General features: G+C 36.1%; 1 protein-coding gene across 2 annotated transcripts in view; it reads left to right on the plus strand.

Annotated features, from left to right (window-relative positions):
- The window catches only part of CACNA1D (calcium voltage-gated channel subunit alpha1 D), a 198,204-nt gene that overhangs the window by 124,870 nt on the left and 46,185 nt on the right, over window positions 1-27,149 (plus strand). Inside the window, exons 18-32 of one of the 2 annotated variants that reach the window (XM_086470607.1) lie at window positions 143-212; window positions 983-1,127; window positions 2,924-3,053; window positions 5,934-5,993; window positions 6,074-6,133; window positions 10,414-10,520; window positions 11,635-11,722; window positions 12,227-12,334; window positions 12,493-12,545; window positions 12,803-12,949; window positions 13,664-13,865; window positions 15,048-15,206; window positions 15,921-16,031; window positions 21,606-21,689; window positions 22,019-22,102. In XM_086470607.1, the coding sequence (XP_086326733.1) occupies window positions 143-212; window positions 983-1,127; window positions 2,924-3,053; window positions 5,934-5,993; window positions 6,074-6,133; window positions 10,414-10,520; window positions 11,635-11,722; window positions 12,227-12,334; window positions 12,493-12,545; window positions 12,803-12,949; window positions 13,664-13,865; window positions 15,048-15,206; window positions 15,921-16,031; window positions 21,606-21,689; window positions 22,019-22,102 (1,608 nt within the window). The remainder of the gene's footprint in view (window positions 1-142; window positions 213-982; window positions 1,128-2,923; window positions 3,054-5,933; window positions 5,994-6,073; window positions 6,134-10,413; window positions 10,521-11,634; window positions 11,723-12,226; window positions 12,335-12,492; window positions 12,546-12,802; window positions 12,950-13,663; window positions 13,866-15,047; window positions 15,207-15,920; window positions 16,032-21,605; window positions 21,690-22,018; window positions 22,103-27,149) is intronic. The other variant, XM_086470608.1, reaches the window with a different exon arrangement.

Consider the following 27,149-nt stretch of genomic DNA (forward strand, 5'->3'; position numbering starts at 1 on the left):
ACCCTGTTTAAGAAAACTCAGACTAAACAGAGATAGCTTTACTGACTTCAGAAGCTTATTTGTTTTGCTTTCTGTTGAAATTTATACTCCAAGCTATATTTAAATTTATTTTTCTTCTTATGCATCCCTTTCCTTGCTATAGGTGACAATTGCTGAATATGGAGAAGGAGAGGATGAGGATAAAGATCCCTATCCAGCCTGTGATGTACCAGGTATGTGAATACCAGCCAGAAGACAAACACATTTGTTTGCCAAAATGTCCTAAACTTGCCCTTGCTGAACACTGAAGCAATTCCTTTGAAGTTGGTGAAGTTGTGCTCTGTTATCAGTGGACAAATGGGCCTGTAAGCTGCCAAGTATTATGTTTTCCTGCAGCTTCCTAGACAGTACAAACAGCATATGAGAGTTACTGCTGTAGTAATACTATCTGGATGTGAGAGCAAATTTTAAACTTTTCTGAAATGTTTGGCAAAAAAGGACATTCCAGGGCTGATGATATTTGGTCAGTTTTGTCTTGGCTTCTTCCAGTCCAGTGAACATATGTATCTAAAAATCTGTTCTGTCTGTCTGTATGCCTGTTACAGAAATCTGCCCTGCCTTTAGAGCACTCTGTGTCCAACCAGTGCACAGAGTTCCATGCCCCTACAACTCTGCTCAGGAATAGACTGATGGTTAGGGGCTGAGCATCAGTGGGACTCCAGAGCCCATGTGCAGGGGGTGTGAGTGGAGTCCCCAGATGAGGCTGGTCAGGGCCAATAAAGCCTGTTAGTGCACTCAGGTCACTTACACACACACCCCTGCATGCACATAAACATGTATATAAGCTTGTGACAACTATATGGATGTTCATATATTGATTCATAGGTTTTTAAAGCCATATTTCCTATAAGCCATATATATTTTAAGACAAGCCATGCTTTTATATTGCATGAACAGAACCTCAATGCTTTTTATTTTGTAGTAAAAAGTGCTTAATTTAAAGTAGGTGAAGATGAAGAAGATGAGGAGGATGAACCAGAGGTACCAGCAGGCCCACGTCCCCGTAGAATATCGGAACTAAATATGAAGGAGAAGATAACACCAATCCCTGAAGGGAGTGCCTTCTTCATTTTCAGCAGCACCAATCCGTAAATACAATTTTGAAAAGTACTTTTTTAGTCCATCACGGTTTAGCAGTGAAGGAACAGGCCACCTTCCAGTGAGGTTAGGAATAGAACTCCAGTATCTTCAACAGCAGAGAGACTGTCTTCTCTCCTAAAATTTTCCAAATTGGTAAATTAAAAGAATTGGATAAATACATTAGTTTGCTTCCCACTGTTGAAGATAATAGCATTTTATACATATAGTCTGTCAAGTCTGCACATCTGAAAAGTACCCTTTAATGTATATTAGCTATTTAGTATGTTAGTCACTGGATGTAAAAGCTGTGACATAAGATCTGAGCGTATTCGACATGAGATAGGATTCCTAGTAACCCTAGTAACCTTTGTGGAGCAATATAGGTGAGGAAGGAGAAGAGAAAATGAGAGAGAAAAAGAGAAGAGAAGGAGAAAGGATGTATATATTCCTCTTGGGGTAATTGCTTTTTCGCAGATTCAAGCAGACAAGGCAAATTATTTCAAAAATAAAGAATACTAGTTGGATTTTGGGGGGAATTGGAATCTTACACTGCTCAACTCCAGAGCATTTGAAGTTCTACACTGATGAAGAAAGCAAGCTTCAGTAGTCAGTAAAAGTCATTACTGACTGTTGGATGGAAGTGAACAAGTGAACTGAATTCAGTTCCTACAGACTGAACATAGCTGTTTCGTTTATATACGGCAATGTCATGAGCACTCTTAGAAAGGAGCTTAAGAGTTGTTTGGCAAGGGAGAATGCTGCCTTCTGAGTGGTAGAGGTCATCACAATTAAGTTTAGAAGATGATGTGATGATGAAGATGCAATGTTTTGGGCTTTTATCTTATTCATTGCATGGGTTTATCTAAAGCTTTTCAGAATTTTCAAACAAACTGGAAAGAGAACTATTTAAACTAGTAATTTTAAGAATACATATGCTGAATGCAAAAGCATTAGATTTGTTGAACATGTCAAATTGCTTTTGGCCTCAACTAATGCTACATATTCTCAGGCCAAAATGTTCCATCTTGCTTAACTAAGATACACTCAACTCAAATCATCTACTTAATAACAGGAGAAGACATTTTCCTCAAGAACCTTCTGATTCCTCAACAAAATTTAGACAGCTTAAGTGTTAGCCATTTACAAACCTGATCCTGCCTTTTTGCCACTTTAATCCCAACCTATTCTACCAAGGTGCTCAACAGCATTTGTAATAACCTTGGGCTCAGTGACTCGAAGCATATGTTCAGTTCCACTTCATGTTACGTGGCTGCAACTTGGCAGCTCTGTAATCTTCAACAACCACTTGTCCTGTAATTCTATAAGAACATCTTCACAGGAGATTCTGATTTGGATTGAGTCTCTAAGTAGCACAATAAGATCTGCAGCCTAAGCTGCATCTCACCAAATGAGTATTTTTGACAGGTTTAGTAAGAATCAAACCAAACTGGGGATCTGAAATGACTTACTATCTAGCGTTGGTCCTTTTGACATTGGCCTCTGTATGTGTGCAGTGGTACAAACACTGGAACTTGTAGTGGCATTCGTAACCAAATGAAAACCGATAGGAGCTTGGAAATCTCTCAGATTCCTTTGATAAGTGCATCTTCACCACAGGTGGGTTGGATTCTGAATTTATTTACATTTTTAGAAATCAGAGTAATAGCTTTAACACTTGGACTGCTTTTAACTGCTGATGGTTGCTATGTTCTGTCACTGTTGGCCAAGAAATAGAAAACATGTACATTAGCTGTCTGCTGAATTCTATTTGCACACATGGTATATTTTTGTTTCTCTTCTTCAGAATTCGAGTGGGATGCCACAGACTCATCAATCACCACATCTTCACCAATCTCATCCTTGTCTTCATCATGCTGAGCAGTGTTTCCCTAGCAGCAGAAGATCCAATTCGCAGCCACTCTTTTCGAAATAATGTAAGCCCTTCATTTTTCTGTCTGAGGATAAATATATCTTTACATATATGTTTATGTGTCTGAAGATAAATATATCCTCACAAAGGATAAATATATCCTTTGGGCCTAGTGCCTGATTTTAGTTTTCAACTTCAGAAACTTTCCTTTTCCTTTTTCAAGTTATAAATTTCTAATTCTTTTTGCTTTAAAAAACATAAGTCTTTAAAGACAAGTAACTTTATTGATGGAACATCTTGGGTATTAAAACCGTTTATTATGTACATACTGTTTTTCATTTGTTAGTTATAAATATATAAAAATAAAATGTGCTCAAGCTGAGCATAATCTTTACAATTTTCATATTTTTTCATAATTTTCAGCTGGTGTACCTGATATGCATTTCCTGAATCTCTTAGTGGCTCTCAGTGTTTGACACTGATTTAAAAATGCCAGTTAAAATTATCACTGTTTATAAATGTTGGGAATAGACTCTGACCTGTCCTCTCTTCTCTTTCATTGGCTCTATTGTATGGTCTTGGGGAACTCAGAGTGTCACTCCGTTAAGTGAGTGTATGGATCTGTAAGGATACTAACTCTTCTTTCAAAGAAGCTAGTGTGGCCTCACTGAGTTTGAGTACCACCACATCGGACCCGAAGATCCTTGGATTCCTGGTTGGCCGTATCAGACACTAAACAAGTTTCACTTTTTTCTAAACTCACACGTAAGACGAGGATCAGAGCATGCCCAACGCTTGCTTTGATTCAGCGTCAAATGCCATTTCAACCTATGTACAGACCAAAAATTTTGGAAATGTTTCTGCATCCTTTTTTAGGTATACTTGTAGAAACAAAATATATGTGAGAAAATTACTTTCAGGAATGTTTCTGTTACTCAGTAAAAGCGTATTTTACGTGGTGAGTAAACATCTGTGTTCTCCTAAAACAGATTCCTGAATCCCCCATTTTAAGTTCTTAATATAGTAGAAGACTTGCTTGTTACTCAAATGCACAATTATTGGACAGAGAAACAAACGTAAATCTGCTGTCGTGACCACTAAAGTTTAACTTGTACTTGTATTAGTGGTGAAGTAAATTCTCATGTTATTGTGAGTTGTGCATGCTTTAGATTAGGTATGAAATAGCAGAGACAATGCAACTTGGTAATAGTCTGTGGGGGCTTCTGAGATAGTCTGACAGAACTTCCAGGCCTCTCCTGTCTTAGGTATAAATTGATCTGTAGAGATTGCTGTGGAGTTAGAGAAACTCTTTCACCTCTTACAGGAAAGATGGGCATACTAGGTCAGTAGAGGTTGTATCTCTGTAGTTCTTGCTAGTGTAGATGCAGCCTCTGAATGCCCTCTTTTGGCTGTTGTCACTCTCTGAACGTTTTTTTGATATCATTAGTAAAAACCAAAAAGCTATAACTTTCTTCAAAGGTAAAAGGAGGTCAAAGCGCAAAGACACTCTTCATGTACTATTCAGTAGAGCTGTGTGCTTCCCGTATTTATAAAACTGGACAAGTGCAATCCTGTGTAAATCACACTAATAGATAAAAAGAGAGCTGGTTGGGAATAGTGAAATTGTTATTGTAAAAATGGCTCTAAGGGCTGATAATTGTTTTTGTAAATAGAGGAGTACTAGGAAAATGTGACTGGAGAGTGGTGATAACTGAAAGGATCATTCCTATTTGGGACACAGACAGGTAAAATGTGTTAATCATTTCAAGAAGGCATTGCCCTGTTGTAAATATTCACAAATGCACCAGACCTGCATATTTTTCTTGTTGCTACCTTGAATGATCACGTTCCTTCAACCAGCCAGCTCAGCAAGGGAATAAAAGTTTACAAGCTGGAATGCCTTTAAATATTTTCTTTTAAATCTAGAATGAATTCTTTTACCAATTAATCTTTGTGGAATGGCTTTAGTATTTGCCTGTTTTTTCAGCCACAGCAAGGGGCCGAAGGATGTGATCTTCAACTGAACATGGGGGGAAGATTTATTTCCTTTCATATGTTCTAATAGGAATACTTTCTTTGTATGTTGTCTATTTTATTTCTCCTTCCCATTTTATTAGTTGCTGAGCCACAGGCAACATGTTTTTGTGCACAACTGTTTGCTAGTTGGATTGCTGGATCCTTGAAACTGACTTGGACCCTACTGCAATGCATGTCAATCGCTAAATTAGGTACTAGCGATATGGCCACCTCGAAAGGGCGAAATCTTGGTTGTAGTAAAATATATGGCAGCTGTCCTATTGACAGCAGTGAGGTTAATATCACATCCACAACCTCTGTAAAATTTGCATATCACTATGCAACTGTTGTGGGTTCTTTTCAGTTTCCTACAGAAAATCACTGCCGTGTTTCCCAAGTTCAAGAAAGAAGAGTTGTAGTGCTGATTTTAAGTAATTAGTTATTTGTTAATTTGCACTGTGACACTCTAGCCCAATCTGTACAGGAACAATATAATGTAGCAGAATGTAGAATGATGTTCAATCTAGAAGCATCCATTGGGAGTTTTATTTTTTGATGCAATACTTCCGTTTAAAAAAAAAAAGACGTTATTTATAAGTATTTATTCTTTATATAATATTCTCTATCTCTGCTAAACGCTGAAGAAAGTACCTGTGAAAGCTGATAGAGGAAAGGCTGAATTAAAAAGACAGTGTTGCTTGTTGGGTCCTATTAACTCTTTAGGGGTGAGATCTAATATCACAGTGGCATCTGATAAATTTTTAAGTAAATAAAAGTGGTTGCACGATAGCTGGAATTTTAAACTACTTTGTCTAAATTCCCCATCTGCCTACTTAGATTAATTCAGGTGTTGTTGTGCATGTGGTCTAAATTGTAAAAAATTATTAATAGATGGATTTCTTACTGTGGCACGTATTATACCTTGCAGATACTTGGTTACTTTGACTATGCTTTCACAGCCATCTTTACTGTTGAAATCCTGTTAAAGGTAATGCATTGTTAATTGATCCTTGTTAGCTCAAAAGCAGCTTTAGCAATAATGTTTGTAACTTTTTGTTTACCTTCCAGATCCTAGGGTATGCAGATTATGTCTTCACTAGTATGTTTACATTTGAGATCATTTTGAAGGTAACAGGTTTTTAAAGGAAGTTTGTTTAAAAGGATTTTCCTTGTGTGTCACCTGCCAAGAAAAGGCACTTGAAGTGTTCTTCGCCTTTTCTCTAAGCGATCAAAGCTAAACTTTTTTTAAATCAGAGGATTTTTTTATTTGACAGTTCCTCATAGTTTTGATTGGTTATTTTTTTACCATTGGGTGCATGAAGAAGCTGATTTTTTTATCATTACATGAATTTAATAATTCATTTTTTACCCTTTTTAAACTTCCAGCTGTCAGAAAAGGGAAAAATAATCACTGCGCATGAGCTTTTCCTTCTCCTTGCTCTGGCATTTCCAAAGAGATAATCAGTCTTTTAAGGAGGGAGCATGTAATTTCTCATTTCTTTTGCTGAACTATATTCACAAAGCTAAAATAGTAGATAACTATTTTCTTGCAATAGGACTTGCAAGATATCTTGCATTTATCTATCTACATACTAAGAGAGTTTGCATTTCTCTTGGGCATACATTTAAATACACAGAAAGGCATAAATATGCTTGCTTAAATGTATTACCCATGCATGAGTCAAAAATTGGCATTTTAATGTATAGTTTGTGTACTGATTACTAAGAATATCCATTGGGGTTACTCAGATTTTAGATTTATGAAGCTTACTCTGGCAAGGAAGCCATATAACTGAGGATTAGGTTCACAAGTAAGAAAATACTCATTAAAGAAATCAAAATGTTGGCGGCAAAATATTTTTTCAGAGATTTACACGTAATTCCTAAAAGTTTTGTGCTGTGCATATTCACCATCAGTTTTTGGTTGAGTAACCCTGATCTATATGCTCAAGCATTTCTGGTACACTAAGAATCTGTACATAAACTTTGCATTTCCAGTTGAGAATTAAGCTTAACAAAATCTCTTCTCCCAGCTTTTGCTCATGTTGCTGTGCATACTCTTCATAATGCAGTTTGATTTATACTAATTGATGCAATATTTGGGCTGTTTACAAGATAAGCTGTACTGTAAGTAGTAGACTATTTTTATGTTTGCAAATATTCTCCCAGACTTAACGTTTATCCCCTTCTCATTTTCAGCAGTGAGGAGCTTGCTATAGTATTGATTAATCTTACAACATTTGTAGCATTCTAAAATAAATATCCAGTTTTTTCAATGCTAGGGAAAGGCCAAACTAAATGGAAGAACGAAGCACCAAAGAGAACTGTAGCATTAGATCAAACTAATTCCCAACTCTGAATTTGAGAAGCCATACAAAATGTTACCACCATTTCTCTGGCAGAAGAGAGCTGGTAAACTTCCACATGCACTGAGCCGCAGGTTGCATAGCTCCTGCAGTTCCAGTTGTGTTTCTCTAGGAGACAGAGGAATTATAAAGTGTGGCATAGAGGCATAACTGGATGTGCTAAGAAAAAAAACCATTCCCACTAACACTCAAAAGTTATCCAGGGAAAGCAGGAAGGTCTAGAGCTTGGACTGCTGAAATCTGGCATTGTAAAATATTACAAAGAAACAAGAAGCACCATCATAGCCAAAAATGTTGATGCTCCTGACTCCACTTTCTCCAGGAAGCTTGGCCCTGCAGTGCACTCACATGTATTTATAAAGGATAATAAATTGTACTATAAAAATGTAAGGGACATCCAGAACATGACACGAGTACATATACAGTGCCTGCTTTACTAACATATTCCAGACACTGGCTTTGCTTGCTTATGGCTGGAGTCCTCCACGTCTTCCATGCTGAGTTTTGCGCTGTGCTTTCCACAGTATCAAAGTCATACAGAAGCTGTGTGTATTCTGCAAGGCGTAAATTTGAGGCTAGACTTGCAGTAACAATGGCATTCCTTAACTTCCAAGTAAAAAGTATATGAAACTGAAATCAAGATAACCAGAGGCAATATTATCAGCTGCAGTGAAGAAACTTGTAAATGTTCAAAAAACAAGCATTAAAACAGAGTAACTTTCAGCTCGTGAAGGGTGTCCCTGTGCTCTATCTTTTTGACTGGTCTGCAAACATGAGGATTTCCACATTATATGGTGTCGAGGATCTGAATAACAGAAAAGCTGCAACATCAGTTTAAAGCATTCACAAATTCTCTTATGTAAACCCAACGTGGCATTGAAATCCAGTTTACCATCCTGTTTGCAGTACTTAGGAAATGTGACAACATCAGAGCATAGGTCAAGTTAGGGTCTTGTGCTTTTAACCTTGCCCCAGCTGTGCTAATCCTACACCATTTAAACCAGTCCCTGCTGGTGTGGAATTACAGGCAGGAGGGAAGGAGTGGCACTGGTGGTGCCCCAGGTGCTCAGCTTGTTGAGTGTCCTGCAGCATCTGCTCCACCAAAGGCAGTGTGACAGCGCTCACCATCTCCAATCTGCTCTGGGCTTCGCTTTGGTCTTGATCTATGCAAAGGATAGAATGATTTGCTATAGAGAGCTTTAGTCAAATGCTTCTGCTCGGATTTGTAGTGATGGAAATATGAGTCTCCATATAAAGATGGAGAGACAGATACTTCACCTGTATTTTTAGGTCAATATATCTTCACTTTTGTGTGAGTCTTTACATGAAACTTTGTGTGCTGCTAACTGATAACATACTACAGTGTATTTATAAACAGATGTAAGTTTGATATTCAGGCTTATTTTAGTGCTCAGCTCCCACTGATTTTAATAAGTTTAGCCATGTTCTATACAGCTGTAAGTGAAGAGAGCTAGGAATTTATGGGAAATTTTATTACATGTCTCATGCCATGGCATAGGTTAAAGCTTTAAATAAGTGTTACTCTTCTAGTTTTATGGAACAGTTAGTATTTTGATAACAAAGGAAAGTTTAACATGAGAATATGGAGAGAAGGGTTTCCAAGAAAAATGCATCTTTTGTAGTTCATTCCTTTGCAGATATATAACTTGCACTGACGCTGATAGCTTCTCATGCAAAAGGCCTACAAGTTGTGCATGTGACTATTGACACAGTGGACTGAGATGCCCGTTGACAGTCACTCTGTTCTACATTGTGGAACAGTCTTGAAAGATGTAATAATCTCCTGCAAGAGGAAAGGAAATAAAGTATTTTCATTTCATCTTGAGGAACAGAACAGAATAGAAAGTAATGGGTTTCAAATGCATAGTCAATACCATATGTTCTCTGGCTGGCACTGAGTTTGCTTAACTGTGGAAAACAATGATTAGCTGAGAGTACTCAGGTCTTTTTAAGAGGACCTTAAGGCTGAAGAAATTAGAATCTCTGTGCCTAAACTGACTACTAGGTATTTTTCAAAGGTATCCTTATTTTAATTTCAACTTTTTAGTTTCAGTGTTTCAGTCTTAATCCACAACTATGGAAAAACGCATGCAAAATTCTACTTAAGTGAAGATTCTATGCTTCTAGTGGCTTAACCGGATTCTTCTGTGCATTTTATAACTGGTGCTTACTTGCCGTTATGATAAGAGTCTAATCAGAGATTTAGGAGCTCAATTCAGCTTTGCAATAGCTGAGAACATCTGCCCAGACTTTGTCTGCAGCCATAATTAATAGAGCCTCTATCACTGGCTCCTAGTGAAACCTGCAAATGATGCATGCAGGTTCTTTCACAAGATACCCTTTGTGTGATTCGTTCATCATAATCTAGGCACAGAAAGCGAAAAATGAAGAGAAAGTCTGATAGGGAGAGCAGTGTTTGATATTCCCCACAGACCAGCAAAACTTGGGGACCCTTGTCCACAGGTAACACAAAACAACCTACAGGTCATTCCAGGTTATTCCAAGATATTAACATGTCTCCTGTGAGCCAAAGGGAAATACCGATGTAGTGCTGCCTTACGACAGCCTTGTGCTGGTTCTGTACCAGATTTGATTCTCAGGTTTTTGCAATACATTTTCAGCTCCTTTAATTCTTAAGACAGTATGAAGGATTAGGAGTCAGAATCTGTACCTTGTAGTTCAGTAAGCATGGAAATTTTATGGTTGTTGTAGTAATTTTTCTAACAAAGGCCAAATCAATTCAGTGTGATCACCTTAGCCTAATCAGTTCTTACACCAAATAAAACATTTGTTGACATCAGATACAATTAACCCATTTACTGGTGTTGCTTGAGTGGTATTTTTATCATTTAAATGAAAGATTTAATCTACATAGTGGAATTGTTTTATATCTCAATTGCTTTTAGAAAGTGAGATAGTATTTTATGCGTTCACACTGTAGGCAAGTGTCTTGTAAACAGCCTAAATGTGAATTTGAATAAACTGAAATGTAGACTAAACGTGTAACAATTCTATTTTTAGATGACAGCTTTCGGAGCGTTCCTTCATAAAGGGTCCTTCTGCAGGAATTATTTTAATTTGCTGGATTTGCTGGTTGTGGGTGTTTCTCTGGTATCATTTGGTATTCAGTAAGTACTATACTTACAATGTGAGTGATTTATTTTTGCTTTGGGGTTTTACACTGAAATCAGTGTTTCAGCTCCTTTTCTTCCCCCATTGTGTGCGGCTGTGCAGTATCAGTACTCAGGGTTGGGACTGGCAAGAGGTAGTGCTTTATATGGAGAGTGTGGTAACTCATTACTAATATGAGTTGGAAAGAAACTACTGCTTCCCACTATTATCAAGAACAAGGAAGAGCACCATGACACTGTGTTGTGTAGTAAGTAATTCCTGAAGCTTCAGGAGGTTTATATACCCTCTTTTGTGCTATTGCCACATCTATAATCTAGTTCTACAAGCTTGCTCTTTCAGCATTGACCTACTGGCATTTGTAACTTCACAATATTTGAAGGGGAAAGAAGTTGTACCTTAATCAGGACTGTAGGTGGTAGTGAAGAGATTTTCTTGCTTTGTTTGGAATAGGCTAAATGTGATAAAAGAGTCTGAAGGTGCTTATTGATTCACTGAGCAGTTGTGCCTTATTTAAAATCCTCTGTGAAACCCTTAGTGACTTAGAAAAGAGCAAGGGATGGGTGTCAGCCAGCTGCTTCCCGCTTTGTATTCTGCTCATACTAGAATACCTTTTACGCAAACTTTCAGATTCACAGTATGTTCTTTAAAAGGCTGTCTGCTACTGTCTCCTCAGTACTAGCTACTTAAACAAAGAGAATGTGAGTCATTTGAGATATTTTCACCTCCAGCTGGTTGGAAATTAAAGTATTCATTGATTTACAGGACTTACATAGTGTCTTCGAAAGAGCTTGTCAGCACTGAAAAATACTTTGGGGACTATTTTACTCCTGACCAAACTTAACTGCATTACAGTGTCAGACAAGCTTCTGAGCTGTTAATTCTCAAGTTGCTCCAGAAATCAAAATAATTTTTATGGAGTTTGAGATTGATACTATTTTCTAATATTAATAAAGGATCAATAAAGACTTAAAATTTTGTGTATATATATTAAGACATATATAAGGAAGACTTTATGTATAAGGAAGTTACAAGAACATTGTTATTCTCGGTAATAAAATCAGTTACCTTAGAAGTAACACAATAACTGTTGGTTTTTTTTTCCCCCCCTAGATCAAGTGCTATCTCAGTTGTGAAGATCCTCAGAGTTTTAAGAGTCTTGAGGCCTCTAAGGGCAATAAACAGAGCAAAAGGACTTAAGGTGTTTATTTTTATTTTTTAAGTTATATTTCTGTTGGCCTGATTCTTCAGTCCTGCCTCAGGTTAAAAATTCTTGCACAAGAAAAATGACCTAGAGAAGTTCACAGGGCAAAGACATAAATTGGATTCTGATTATTAAACATCCTAGGCCAGGTTCTGCCCACAGTTACAGCAGTTTGTATGTGAAGGGACATCAGTGCTGTGGAGAGCAGATTTTGGCTGTAATACTTGCTGTGAACCAAGACATCAGAGCAGTATTTTAACTGGTTTTCCATAATGCTTATGTAATTTTTAGTCAATTGATGTTGATAGGTCTATGTCAACGGACTACTAGACAAATTTAGAAAACGATTTTAATTATGGTAGTAAGTATAATACTGACAACACAAAAATTGTAATTTAAAAAAAATAATCTGAGTGTAATAAAATAGACTTCTGTGGTATGTATTCTGTGATACTAAGTAACAAGTTGTATTAAAATAGATATTTTTTTTTTAATTTCCAGCATGTTGTTCAATGTGTCTTTGTGGCTATTAGAACTATTGGTAATATCATGATTGTTACAACTCTGCTGCAGTTCATGTTTGCTTGTATTGGAGTGCAGCTGTTCAAGGTAAGTAGACACTCTCAAAATCAAGAAAAGCAAAGCTGGCTTGAATTCTTGGTGGCTTGCTGCTGAAACTGGGTTGGTCCCATTCTGAACCAATCATAGTATAAATGTGTTTGTTTTGCATATTCTGCATTTTGTCATTGCTTTTGTTTTGTATGTAGGGAAAATTCTACAGGTGCACTGATGAGGCAAAGCAGAATCCTGAGGAATGCCGGTGAGAACATCTTTGATCTAAGAATGTGATGCATTATATTCTGAATGATTTAAACTGTAGCAGATATGGGCATGTTTGTGTCAGGCATTTCGGTTTATGTAAATTGAACTTATCATCTTAAATCCACCAGAAAACACAGGTTAACAGGGAAATAAAACAAGCTTAGGGAGAGAGTGAGAAACTGTTTTGAATAGAGCATTGAGTAACTCTGAGGCTAATGTAATATTTCACTAATGGCATTTGTCTCTTTCCCACAGAGGGATATACATCGTTTATAAAGATGGAGATGTTGATAATCCAATGGTCAAAGAGAGGGTCTGGCAAAATAGTGATTTCAACTTTGATAATGTTCTGTCTGCTATGATGGCCCTTTTTACAGTATCCACTTTTGAAGGCTGGCCAGCGTGAGTGAATTCTCCATGTTTTCACAGCATTGTTAGGATGGTGACATTTTCCAGAACAGTTCTTTATCATTTACCAGGCCTTTTTGGACAACAAAGCAGTCTTAAATGATGGTATAAAAATGTATGAGTGGACGAAGGGAAAAAACCTACCGTTCTTCTGAATCTGTGCACTTTTCCTATATTTCTTCATTAACTTCTGTCTATAAAGGGCAAACTTTTTAAATATTGTTTGATTCCTAATCTTTTAGCTGCTTTTGCTATAATAAGCTATTCCTTAGCTCTAAGGGACGTAATCCTTTTAGATGTTTATCCATTGATGCCCTTTAAATAATAATAATAATAAAATTTTAGGCCTTTGAGTAAAACTTTTACTAAAAAAAATCAGGCAATATTACACTGTATAGAGAAACCTAGGAAGAGCAAACTACCACTCACTATTTCCCTAAATGAGAGAAGTCTTAGAGGATAGTTTATATAGGGAAAGAAAAAAAATAAAAATACGACCATCTAGTCATTGCCTTGATTCTTTTGGCAAAAAGTGTATAGTGTGGTGTGATTCTTCTGGTTTCAATATGCTTGCAAGCACTGTCAGTAACTAGAAAGAGATAACAGTAAACAGCAGACCATTTCTGAAACCTGTCCTTTAAGTCTGCATATTTTACTGTCTTTTGTTATTTTAATGGTAATAAAGAAAAAATTTTGTTTGTTTTTCAGGCTGCTATACAAAGCTATTGATTCAAATGGCGAGAATGTAGGACCTGTATACAACTATAGAGTGGAGATCTCCATTTTTTTCATCATCTATATCATCATTATTGCTTTCTTTATGATGAACATATTTGTTGGTTTTGTGATTGTTACATTCCAAGAACAGGGAGAACAAGAGTATAAGAACTGTGAGCTGGACAAAAATCAGGTTAAAATAAATAATGAACTCTTAACTTCTGAAAGTATCCTTTTTTTATGTGTGAAGAGTTTCCTTTCTGCTTTGGGTCAGAAGAGGGCACCAAACACATATCTTAGTAAAAAAATGGGATTCATAAATACTGTCAACTGGAATTCAGGTCGTTGTGTGTTCCTCTTTCTGTAAGCCCAACATATCAGTCTTTTTGTTGTGAAAAGTGTTACATAAAGCTTGTAAACTTGTTAGTGTCTCACTTGGTGTCACATTAAGAAGAATACAGCACTTGCCAGCTTATTCATAGGCAGATGTAGGTTTTACAGTAAGAACAGGAAAATAAATTTTGTGTTTTGAATAGTCTGAAAGTGTTCAAAGTGAAAGTATTCAAAATGTTCTACTCTTCCCCCCTCCTCATTTATTGAGAAATTCATGGGAATATTCAGATTCAAGTTAAAAATCTGTCCCCTCTTACTGTTTAGTCCTTTGACTGAGAAACTCATAACTCACCAGTCATGAATTTTCAGGTACTCATGTCCAGCTGCAACACATTTCATTTAAACTAAGTTGAGCATGAAACTTTAGCCAGCGTTCATTCTGCACTTTGTGCCCTGTCAGCTTTTGTAAGCATTCTTTAATGCTTAGATAAGTGGAAGGCCCAGCCTATGTGAAGATTTCAGGCACTAATAGAGATGAATCTGTGATTTTCCTACATAAATGACACTATTTCACTGGGCAATTTAACTGAACTATTAGGAATAACAGTTCCTCAGTATTTGTTTTGCTGACTCTAGGGTTTTATACTATGCAGTTTTGTTGGTGGTTAAAAATTTGGTAAAGACAAAGCATGACTTTTAGATGAACTAATGGTCATGCTGTATACTATACATGTACATACATATAGTCTGTGGTATACTACTGTATACTGCTGCACTGTATGAAGTCAGAATTTCCACGAGCATTATTTGATTCTTTGTATGTGGCTGAGTAGTGTATATGTATAGTAGTGTACGGACACAGTTGTAACTATCCAAGTGAGGACTGGTAAGCTACTTGATTACTTTATTAACACTTTATAATAAAAAACGATACACCAAGTAGATAGACTGCCTGTTTTTACGACTTACATTTAACAGTTTGCACTTAGTGATGTATTATCAGTTGATAGTCTGACAATTTTTGATGTCTTTGCTTTTACAGCGTCAGTGTGTAGAATATGCTTTGAAGGCACGTCCTCTTCGTAGATATATTCCAAAAAATCCTTATCAGTACAAGTTCTGGTATGTGGTGAATTCTACTGGATTTGAATACATCATGTTTGTCCTCATCATGCTGAACACACTTTGCTTGGCTATGCAGGTAGGAAAACGAGAAGCTCTTCTGAAGCTGTTGGCATGAATTGCAGGGTAGGATAGGGATGATATAATGCCTTTAATTTGTGGCAATCTGTATTTTTTTAATGAAGTGAAATTTAAAAAAAAGCACCTCTGATCATAGTACTCTTCTGTGACATGTTCTGGTCTGTTTATCAGTTCTCTGAAGTAAAATTGTTCAAAACAGCTTGATGTTGATAAATGTCTTCCTAACCTGATCAAGCTCTTTGAGCTTCATTTTGTACCTGCAGTGTAATTCAATTTGTATTATGCATGTGTACTCTCAAGATTATCCATGTGCAAGAAAATCTGAAAAGTCCAATTTTTGTTAGCAAACATTTCTCAACCCCTTAGATTCTTTTATCTAATATATTATTTTGTGCGATGCCTTTAAGCATTACTTCACCTCTGTGTAGTTTCTGTACTTGTTCTGTGTTCATTTTATATATTTACTACTCCATATTTCCCTGGATTGGACTAGATGATCTCTTTGGAGATTCCCTTAAGTTGTAGAGGAATGACAACTTTATTCCACTCAGTGCCTGAACAGAATAGATTTAAACTCCTTTCTTGGCCAGTGATGTTCAGCTAGTCTTCTATGTATTATAGGTGTGCATCATAAATACTACTAGAAAATATTGGGCTGCCTTTACTATTTTAAAGCCTTTACTTTTAAAAGTATTGTATTTTTCATTCACAGCACTATGGACAGTCTAAGCTCTTTAATGATGCAATGGACATTATGAATATGGTTTTCACAGGAGTGTTCACTGTTGAAATGGTTTTGAAACTGATTGCATTCAAACCCAAGGTAAGTTCTAGATGTGATTTAATTAGGTGATCACCACAGGAATTAAGTATAACGTAAGTTTCACACTAGCTGAGTATTATTCAAAGAACAAAAAGAAGATACATTTCGCACATTTATCTCTCAGTGAAATCATAATAGAAATGTTAGTCTGACAATATGTGTCTATATAACTCCAGGAAATGAAATGCAGATATCAAAAAAAAATATTACAAGGTGGTTGATAAGATCTGGAATATTTTGAGGTAATGAAAATGTCCCTTTATAAATCAGATGAATCATTTCATATTACAAGCATTAGTGCTTGTATTCATGGACTACATTCATAACTTTACGCTAAGTTAATCTCCAGTAAAGAGCTGTATGTTATGTTATATTTCCTATTTGAAAATGCAAAATTATTTCTTTGAAGTAGTTGGCTATAGTTTATAAACATACTCATAAATCATTTGCATATTCAATAGCCTTTTTAGATTTTTATGTTTTCAGTTATAAATACACAATACTTAGTTGAGGGCCCCACAGCAAGAAGTTGATTCCTTGCCTTAAAGGGACACTGTCAAAATGAATAGTGTGGACACATTTTCCAAAGTAGATTTGCAAGAGAAACTGGTAACTAATTACTAATTGAAAAAAATAAATAAAATCAGACTGTGAAAGTTAATGTAGTCTTTTTTTCAGTTCTCATACTGCATTTATGGCGGTGCAAAAGTTAATAATGAAAAACTAAACTAAATTTTGTTTTCAGTACAATGAAAGTAATGTTTATTCTGGGCTTATATCTATTTAAATAAGTAGAATGTGGTCACTTGTTATACATGGAATTTGAAAAAAGCCAGACATGCCATTTGAAGTTTACTGATCTCACCATCTAAGGCTGGTCTTTTTTTGCCCTTCTTTTAACGTATGTATCCACATCTGTAATTGGCTGTGAACTGTGCCCTTTCCTGGTGTTAAGTTGTGAACTGAATGACTGTAGGCTGTTTGGGCAATCTTATTCTTGCTTTAAACAAGCTAGCTCTCATACGTAAAGCAACATAGTCATGGCTGCCCAGAGCTCAGTGTAGGGTAGGTGTATAACTGCTTTCCAGCTTTTCAAAACTACTTACTCATCTTGCGTTTAGTCGTGAGCTTGGCTGTGGAGCCTGAGCTACTTGATTTAAAGCTAGCTTGTATTTGCCTGCAGAAGTAAACAAATTACACATCACTTGAGGTCTGCTGTTGAGATGTGAAGTGTGGAGTTCTGGGTGAATGCTTACCCACTCTGCTGTAGTCTTGCTCTGCACTGTCCAGTCCATTGTACATTTCTAATGAATTTATTTGTATTTTTGTGTCACCTTATTTAAATGCTATGAAAAATAACACAGTATGAGGCCCCAGAGGAGGTAGCTCAGCTATGTGGACTACAGCGTCATGAGTATGCTGATTGTGTTTCCTGATTTGTATTTACTGTTTTATATCCTTGTTTCACACTGAAGTTTCAGAAGACTTTGCTGCATTTTATCATCTGCTCTTTGAAAGAAGATTGTGAATCCTTGTATGGTTTTCCATGCACTTGTGACTGTAGTCAGAAATAGAAGCTCGCACAAAATATATTAGTCTGATCATAAGTGTATAAATAGCAGTGCTCCATTTGTACTATGGACTTCCTACTTGTTATCGAATGCAATGTCTTAATACTGGTCTCTAAGACTTTGTACAATTTGAGTTTTAACTCTGTTGTGACATGCTTTCTATCTGATTGGATGCTTTAACTGTGCGAGATCACTGGATCTGAACCCTGCGAATTTGAAGGGCAGACACTGTCAGTGAAAGGTTCTTATTTCCTGAATTGCGTTCCCACATGGATGCAGAACACCTTAAACTTGCTAACTAGCAGGACAAGGGTAAAAGGCCATAGTATTAATCAGACTTTTGGCAGAGACTACTTAGCAGGAAGGGAAGGGTGTTAAATATCTTTAAGGTTGTTCCTGTTATTCTTTGAAGACTGTCGCTTTTTTACTTGTCAGATACTCTTTAACAGAACACCTATTGGCAACATATGTTACGTAGTTCATTAATAATTGCAAATCAGTTAGCAGTCTTAAGCAGAATGTGAATGTCTCTTAGAAATCTAAATTTCGAACTAGATATACGCTTAAAACAACCATGAATTGCTTTAACTCATATTAAGATTTAATAATAGTAGGAACAATCTGAAATCCAACAATGTTTTGCTTTAGGGGCTGTGAGGAAAGACTGATTCGTGTCCTCTGTATTTGTGTCACTGATGGGTTTCTTAGTCTAGTCTGGCAGAATGGACAGTTTGCTTTATTAATTTTGTGTGCTTTAAAAAGTATTTTAAAGATGCTTAAAGATCGACTAAAAACTCCATTACCCACACTGTAAAAATGAGAATAGATAAAAACATGTTAGTTTTTATCTCCACTGCTTGACAGTGTCCCCTTAATATGGTGACAAAAGCCTGTGGAAACTGTGATGTTTTGGTTTTGCTGGTCATGCAAACTTAAGGCTACTATAAATTATTAATACTCTTACCATGATATTGTGTTGTTTAAAACCAAGGTACCGCAAACTTCTTCCAGCTCTGAAATATATAAAATTTGGATAAATGATAGATATTAAAGATGTTGCTGAGTCTCTGGCACACTTCTTGACTGGGAGATTGGAACACACAGTATTTTGCAAAATGAGGCCCTTAACTTTTCAACAGAGTACTAAAAGGACTAAAATATTTATGTGGTAGATCTATAGAAACAAATTTTGGTGTTAATTCTCTATGCCTACATATTCCCCAGGATTTATGATTTTATCCTTCAGCATTTCTCAATGAAAAAAGTTTTAATAATATAACTTAAAAAGCAGGCGGTTTTCTTCACATTGTTCTTCACATTTGCTAAAATGTTACTTAGCATGGTTTAGTACAGTCCAAAGCCTAATACAGCCATGAAATCTAAAATAATACATCAACACATGCCATATGTACAGCTTCATGATAGATAGCTGTTACTTAAACTTGTAATGATTTTCCATGTCATTTTACATCAGATTTTTGTAAGAAAAAAGGAAAGATGGCTAGTAAGTGAATTGATCTTGGGTCATTGCAGTGGTGAAAACAACTTATTTGCATGATGTTTATTTGCTGTGACTTGTCCATTCCTCCCTTTTCCAGAACCATCTTTATTTTCTCTTAGTTTTTTTGTTTCTTTGTATGCTTTTGCTTTACATATTACTTTGAACAATATTTGTCTATACTGATGGAAAAGGTTTCATAAAATAAATAAATGTGTAAAGTATTTTAGCTGTATTTAATCGAAGTGTGAATTTGTTATTTCAGTGCCTTATACTATAGCATGTCTAGTAAAGTAACTTTTTCCATAGCTGAAATTAACCTTTATTTGGAGGACCTCTTTTGGTTCCTGTTGTTGTAGAGGAAGATGGATAGCACAGCTCAGGATTGTGCTCATTATCTGTTTGCTGTTTGCCAGTAGTTTCTTATGTATGTATACAAATATCACTATTTTAAAAGGAAGAAGGAGACTTCTTTTAAATAAGAGAAGTAATGAATATGAATGATCAGGAAGTCTATTGTAAGAGTAGCTTCCCTTCTTTAGATGGCAGCTGCTAATCTCTTTAGGATTATGAATTTAAGTATTGTTGAGGTGGTTCAGCATGATGTTTAGTAGAAACTTTGGGAATGGCTTGTTCTCGTAAAGCAGGGCAAGTAAGGAAGGAACAATAGGGGATTGTGCAGGAGCTCTCTGAAGTGGATGCACTTGTCAGGAGGCCAAATCCATAAACACTGACTTTTGCCCCAAGACTGGAATTGATGACTAATCCCAAAGAGAAGCATGGGGCACAAAGGGCCACAGTGATAATCATACTCTGATTTATTTTCTTCTTACAGCCCCTTCCTTGAAGGAGGGAATAATTATAGCAATTTGTGATTTAAAAGAGGGTTAGAAACATTTGAAAGAGCATTAGAAACTTTAAAAGTAGCATTAGAAACATAACGTGGCTTTCCTGACTCTGCTCAGTGCTTACTCTCCCAGAATATGCTGTAGAGCTGTCTTCTGCTGTAGCAGCTCTCATAGTCTTCAAGAGTATATTTCCACATGAAATTAGATTTTTTCAAATAGTGATGCACTTGAGTGTAACTTTTCAACTGCGAAGTTACTAGAAATTCTAGAAGTTTAAAATCTTGGGAAAAATATTGTCCAATTCTAAAAAGTTTTGTAGCTCATTTTGCTTTTCTGTGCTAACAACACGTGTAACAAACTACTCAGCTAAAACAATTATGTTATAGTAAACAGTGTCATAATAAGTGTAACTAGGTGTAAGGTTAGATTTAGCACACTTGTAATTTTAAACCTTTTGCTAAATTTATTTTTTAGAACTTAATTGTAGTTGACAAGTCAGTATTTTTAAATTAATTACCAGGAAAGCAGAGTGTATGTGTACAAAATATACATTTCAGCCTTTGTCATGTAATGCACATTCCTTAGTCATGGTTGGCTGATAAATTAATATATCCGAATGAGAAAAAGGGCAAGGTCAGTAATTTTTGCAGTTCTGAATTTCTGTTATAACTAGGTGAAATCCACATATGGGAGAATCTCCACATATCTTGGCTCCGTAGAATTGCCTTCAACAGAGTAAAACATCTTAATTTGTTCCCAGTGACAGATCGAGCCTGGAACCTACCTCAAGGTTTCTTCTGAAATATCTTTTTGCTCAAACGTGCAGTTTTGGTGTCAATAGACAGCTAATTGCATGACAGCACTTTATAACCATTTGCAGCGGTGTGCCAGTAACATACACATAGGGAATATATTTAAAGCTGTAAAATGTCGGCAGGGTGACTAAGCAATTAACGAACATGAATTTTAAGGACTGGCTGAGTTAAAAGCATTAAGAAATTGCACTTAGCACTGACTTCAGTGGTTCCAGAATCAGGCCCTGACTGCAAATATAGTGTGAGTTCCTATATTAAACTTAGTTTATGAACAGAAGATTGTCAGTTCTCTAGTATTTATGCACAGTTCCACTTCAATAATTGTGCATGATTAACCAGTGATGAGCTTTGACCCTTTGAATATTTTTACCAGTCACTTAGATAGGACTATCATAAAGTCATTAATGTTAAGGAGGTTTCAATTGGCTTGGTGTTGTAGAAATACTATTAAAGGGACTTTGTCACGCTTCTTAGGGTATATATGTTAGAATTTTTCAGCCTTGGTCGAAGTCCAAAACCAGTTTTGGATGATGGCTTGCTTGCCAACATTGTGCTTATATGATGGTGTATTATGCATGTGTACTGCGTGCGTGTGTGCGCGTGTGTGTGTGTCTGTGTATGTGTCTGTACATGTATATATATAAAGTATATATATACACACACATGCACATATATGTTGCTTTTCCTTCAGTAGGCAATATTGTTTGTTTTGTTTTGTTTTCTCATTAGACCACAGGTTTTGTTTAACTAATTTCTGTTTATGCAAAACTAAACAGAAGTATGCAAATATTTGACATTTCATGTGTAATCACAAACGTTTGCACCCTGCCTGCTCTGTTCAGGGCTATTTTAGTGATGCCTGGAATACGTTTGACTCCCTCATCGTTATTGGCAGCATAGTAGACGTCGTTCTCAGTGAAGCTGATGTGAGTATACCCCAGCTTACTTTCCCCAGTCCCTACTTCTCTTTCTCTGTCTCCCCACTATTTCCATCATCTGGACAAGTCACAGATTTTGATCTGATGTTTCTAAAGTTTGAGTACAGACCAGTCATAGGTCAATTATGTTGATATGGGAAATAAATAGCCTTTTTTTTCTGCCAATTTTTTTTAGCTATGGAAAGGAAAGATTAGATTGTATAGTGGTACATCAGAGAAGCCTAGAGTGTTTCTGTGTTATAACACTGTCCTTTTCTTCTCTTTTTCTGTTTGTGTTTTTCTCTTGCTCTCTTTCTGCTGAATGCTTGTCCTAACAGCACTATTTCACTGATGCATGGAACACTTTTGATGCCTTAATTGTTGTTGGTAGCGTCGTTGATATTGCTATAACAGAAGTTAATGTAAGTAGCAACCGTTCATGCACTAAAAAGTAATTGCTGTCATCAAGAAATACAGAAAATGTAAACTTTATCCTCCGAAGTCTTTTTTTTTAGAAAAGTATGTTTTATCCTGGAATCAAAAAACAAAACATTGATATAGATGTTTGTACAAGCTATTATTATAAATCTGTATACCTGTCTAGTTGCACATGCACACAGCATAGTGAGACAATGAAAATTGTTTTTATATATGTACAGAAAATATTTAAAACATTTTATTTATAAAAAAGGAATTAAGCTTCTGTTACTATTTTACTTGAAGCCCAGTGATTTTTGTAGGTAGCTTAACCAAGATAATTCAAGATTCTACAAATTGTTTCTGTGGCTCAGTTTAACAAATAATGTTTTTTTTTTTTCCAGTGGGAGATTTGGTTTTCAGAGTGATATTAGCATTCATATCTCATGAGGTAGCAGAAGAAGAGTACATAGAGAAAGTAGTTTTCCATACTGTGGAAAATAGAATGTTTATTTTTTCCTATTCCTTTTGCTTTTCCTATCCTTCAGTAAATGTTTTGAAATTTGAATTACTCTTAAAGTGCTTGGAAAACTCTCATCTTTTCACCAAAATTTTGACTGATGGCCATTACATATATAGGTGTTTGGACAACAGAAAGATCCTTTTCCAAGAAAAAAAAAATAGGGAAATACTTGGTTTTTACCTGTTTTCTGTCTGACTTGCTGGTTTTAACAGGGAAAGCTGTATCACAAAAATGATAAATGAAAGATAACAAAATACATACCAGTTCTGTAGTAGACATGTAGGTGCTTCCCATACTCACATGTTTCTTAAGTAATCAAAATAAAATTTCAGAGGAAAGTGCCTCTTGCCTTTAAGGCTTCTTGAGACCTCAAAAAGAGAGACTGAAGAAGGTGAGACTTGGATCCAAGCCAGCCACTGAAAATGAGCACACAGCCTCAGTAGGTCAGGTTAGCATACTCCACCTGCTGATCTCACCTGCTCATCGTTCTGAGAACTAAGTTATCCAGAAATGCCCCAACATCCACATATTTTCCCTGTATCAAAGAATAGATTATCAGAGAAAGATGTAGATATAGAATCATTAGGAATCATTAGGTTGGAATAGACCTCTAAGATCATCAAGTCCAACCATCTTATATATACAAATAGTTGCTTGGTATCCTTTGAAGATATTTAGCTTGCATGTTTTTCTACAACAGTCACAGTTTATGAGCTGGCTAGTAACATTCCTTTTCTCTTAAATTTGTTTTAGTAAGGTACTTGATAGACATCTTTTCCCAAGTGGATGTTATTACTTACCAAATGGTTTCTTCTCAGTAGGAATATTTAATATGCATCATATTTCAGAATACTTCTAAATTTGAATAAATACTTTTCAGTGGTGAATATTTAAGTTGCAATACCTCTATCAAATTTTGGGGAAGCAAATCCATCCTGTGGCTATCATTGCCATTTAGTTGAAACAGTTTTTCAGAGAAAACACACTTTAAAATTTATTTTCCTAAGTGGTTCTTGTCAGGAACCCAGTTCTTAGGATTACATTCCTCCAGTCAGTAGCAGAAACGATACCCTTTACTCCATTTAGGCAGTACGTTGATTTTGGAACTGAGAATACCATGATAATAAAGCTGCCCAGGAACATAGAATAGAAATTGTATTTGAAAAACCTGTGATCTGTTCCAGGCATCCCAGGATGAGGGGGAAGAGAAAAAGGGAAAATGTATAATTCTCAAGAAGACAGTTTTTGGCCTTCAGTGTGTTGTTCAGATCAGCAGACCACTACTAGGAGCTTGGAGTTGTCAGGCTGGTCTTGATTGAGGCCATAGTTTGATGAGGATTTCTTTTGACGTCTCTGTGAGCTTAAGCAGCCTTTGTCCACAGCCCTTCTTACCCCCATAGCTGTGTGTGCTGCACTTCCACAAGAGTTTGAGGACTTCACAGTTGGCTAGAGAAGGTGCTGAGCACAAATTACTGGCAAAAGTGTGGGCCATGGTAGGGCAGAAATAAGCGGATAAGGCCGATGCCAAAGGAAATATTTCTTATACTATGCCCATACAGGTTTCCCTTCAGAGCATATTAGCATTGGCACAGACCACATCATTTAGCAGCAGTAGCTGCTGTTGAGAAAGTGGTGTACATAAGTTTCTTATCATCTTTGGTTGTAGCCTATTTGGTAAGCATGGTAATACCTATTATAGATGCGTTTCAACTTAATATAGGAAAGAAATGTACTCTATCTTTTTTTCTAAGATTACAGAATGTCTTCAAGCATACACAGAGTCTGTTATCCTGCATTAAAGACTTCAAATTTCTTTATAAAGCTGCAAATTCTACACTGCCATCTCAAAGAGTAAACAAAAATGAAATAATTTTAAGGCTGATTCACCTTAAAATTCCTTCCTGATTTTACATTAAACTGCAAGAATCTCAGTAGTGACTGTAGTACTGGAAAGAACAATGGAGGAGCAATATGATAGCATGGGAGCAGCAGGACCTTAGCCTGATCCTTAGATTTCAGACTGGTTTTGCTCGGTTCTCAGTGGGTGATGGATCTTTCCATCTGTGAACTGAGGGAACCTGAGCTGACAGGCAGGGTCAGTCAGTGCAGAACTGCATTGTCCCATTGAGACGTTTCTCAAAGTCCAATTAGAGTTAATGGAGCAGATTTCGAAAAGCTGCCTCTAATTTGGTTTTGGGGTTTTTGTTTGTTTGTTTTTTCCAGAAAAGTTTGGATTTAGGCTTTCAGCTCAAGTATTTACAATTTACTGACTATTTCCATTCACACTAATACTGGTATAGATGAGTATAATACCCGACGAGTGTAAAAAAAGCAGTAGTTTAGAATAGCTTTCCCTAATAACTGCAAAATGTGCTTGACTGTGAAGAGGTTGAAAAATAGCTGAAATGTACTCCCGTGACCATAGAAGATGTCCCAGTATTTAACTCCATATTTAACACTGTATGGACAGTGTTAATTTGACAGCATTACTTCTAACTGATCACTGCTGAGCTTTCAGCTATGAAGAACACTGTCATTTTAGTGATTCACACGGTTGTCTTCAATATATTCTGTAGATCAAGTAGTGATCTTCAGGAAAAGTTCACACTACAGTCAAGAACTAGCATTGTCGTTTCTTAGGGTTTGGGGTTTTTTCACTCACTAGAGGAAAAAGGTTCGTCTTTGATGTCTTTTAGTACTGCACAGCAGACCACTTGTGTCCTAAGTATTGTCTGTTTCTGATCTTTTCCACTTTTTTTTGTGCTTTGTTTGTGCAAGTCGTTAATGTATTACAGTTTTAATATATATTTCTGGGCTCGATTTCCCGTTTTCAACATGAAACAGTGAATACTGCAGAGCGTCCAGGGAATTTCTTAGATTTTTATTACTTTTATTGTTTTAATTCTACTAAATTATTCCTGCTTCATTAGTTTTGTATAAATTTCTATAATCCAAAGTCAGTGTTTGGGAATCTTTTTCTTAATATTTTTTGACGTTCTGAATTGTACTGTTCCACCTGTACTTTTTATCTAACACTGATAGTGATCCTGGGAAATCTACAGCTCTGCCAAGATGCTAACCAGACTTTGTTTTCAATGGGATTTCAAGCATGATTGAAATGGCGCCTGTGAAAATTCCCACTGTGGAAACTTCTTAAATGGAGGAAGCTCATCCTTGTTTAAGGGAGGATCTGGAACAGTGTAAATTGCTAGCACTGATGTAAAATCAGATCTTATTGCAGCTGTAACTGCACAAATACAGCCGCCTTAATTGATCAATGTAAAAGAAGACTTGAAAGAAATGTGAATACCTAAACCAATGTACTCAAGATGAATGAAACAGTCTTATAGGTTTGCATATACAATTGCCTCGTGCTGTGGAAACAACTCAGCTTCATTCTGATAGTCTAGCTGTGTACATTTAGACTAATTCCAAAGACCAGCAAGTTTTTCTAGTATGTAACATGTTTGTATCTGACCCATTTTTTGCAAGAGAGTGGATTGGACTTTCCAGTTACGCATCACCTTGATTTCAGTATTAAATTCTGGAAATTAAATGTCATCTCTTTATTTTGTTGTTCCATTGCTTATTTTTTTAACATTTTATAATAATGTATATGGTGCCCTGAGGCTGCTGCTTCTGATCCAGTAACATCCCGTTCACATATAATCCAGGAAATTACTGTGTTTTGAATATTTTTGGTTCCAATGGGAATCAGTGTTTAATTTGTTCAGCAATTTACAGGACCTCTCAGCATCCTCAAGGACTGGATCAGTAACCGACTCCAGAAGTGAACTGCCTCAGAGCAACATATATTTTGGCAATATGCTATTTTCTATGATTGATTTTTTTAATTTACTCTTTCATGTAATATCCCTTCCTTTTACCAGTTCTTCTTTATGAACCTAATTGGTTTTCATGTTCATTTTATTTTTAGAAATTTTTAGAGGCAAGTATTTATAAGTAAATATAAATATGGTATAGCAATAAAAAAATTAAACCCACTACTAAACCCTATGTAATTTTGGTTTTTGTGACCTTTTGTTTTCAAAAAGTTTCACATGACACACAAGTTCTTGTGTGGTCATAAAAATGGTTCCTTTTCAATTAAAAAAGCAGAGTAGTGATTTTGAGATGCGAGATGGACAGTCCATTCTGGGAGATGGACAGATAGAACTTAAGACAATGAGAGATAAATAAATTGGAAATAAATTCTGAATAAATGAGTTCTTAAATGGAAATAATAGACAAGTTTCAATCTGGTCTGACTATATAGAAATAAGCTTATTTGTCAGCTCTGAAACCATTTGGATGACCAGCACTGGATGACTTAAAGGCATGATCACATTGTTACAGTAGTAGTTACAAAGGTTTTGATTCACTTTTTATTTAAGTTTCTTTTTATCATTCACATGCTGCCAAAATGTCGAGAAAACAATGGAGAGTTCACTTTCCTCTTTTCTGCAAATGTGTAATGCAGGCCCTATGGGACTAATTTTATGCTCAAAGTAAAGTTCAGGTTCTTTGCT

Source organism: Leptosomus discolor, chromosome 9, assembly GCF_034619465.1.
Source record: "Leptosomus discolor isolate bLepDis1 chromosome 9, bLepDis1.hap2, whole genome shotgun sequence".
In the NCBI taxonomy this organism is placed as follows: Eukaryota; Metazoa; Chordata; class Aves; order Leptosomiformes; family Leptosomidae; genus Leptosomus; species Leptosomus discolor.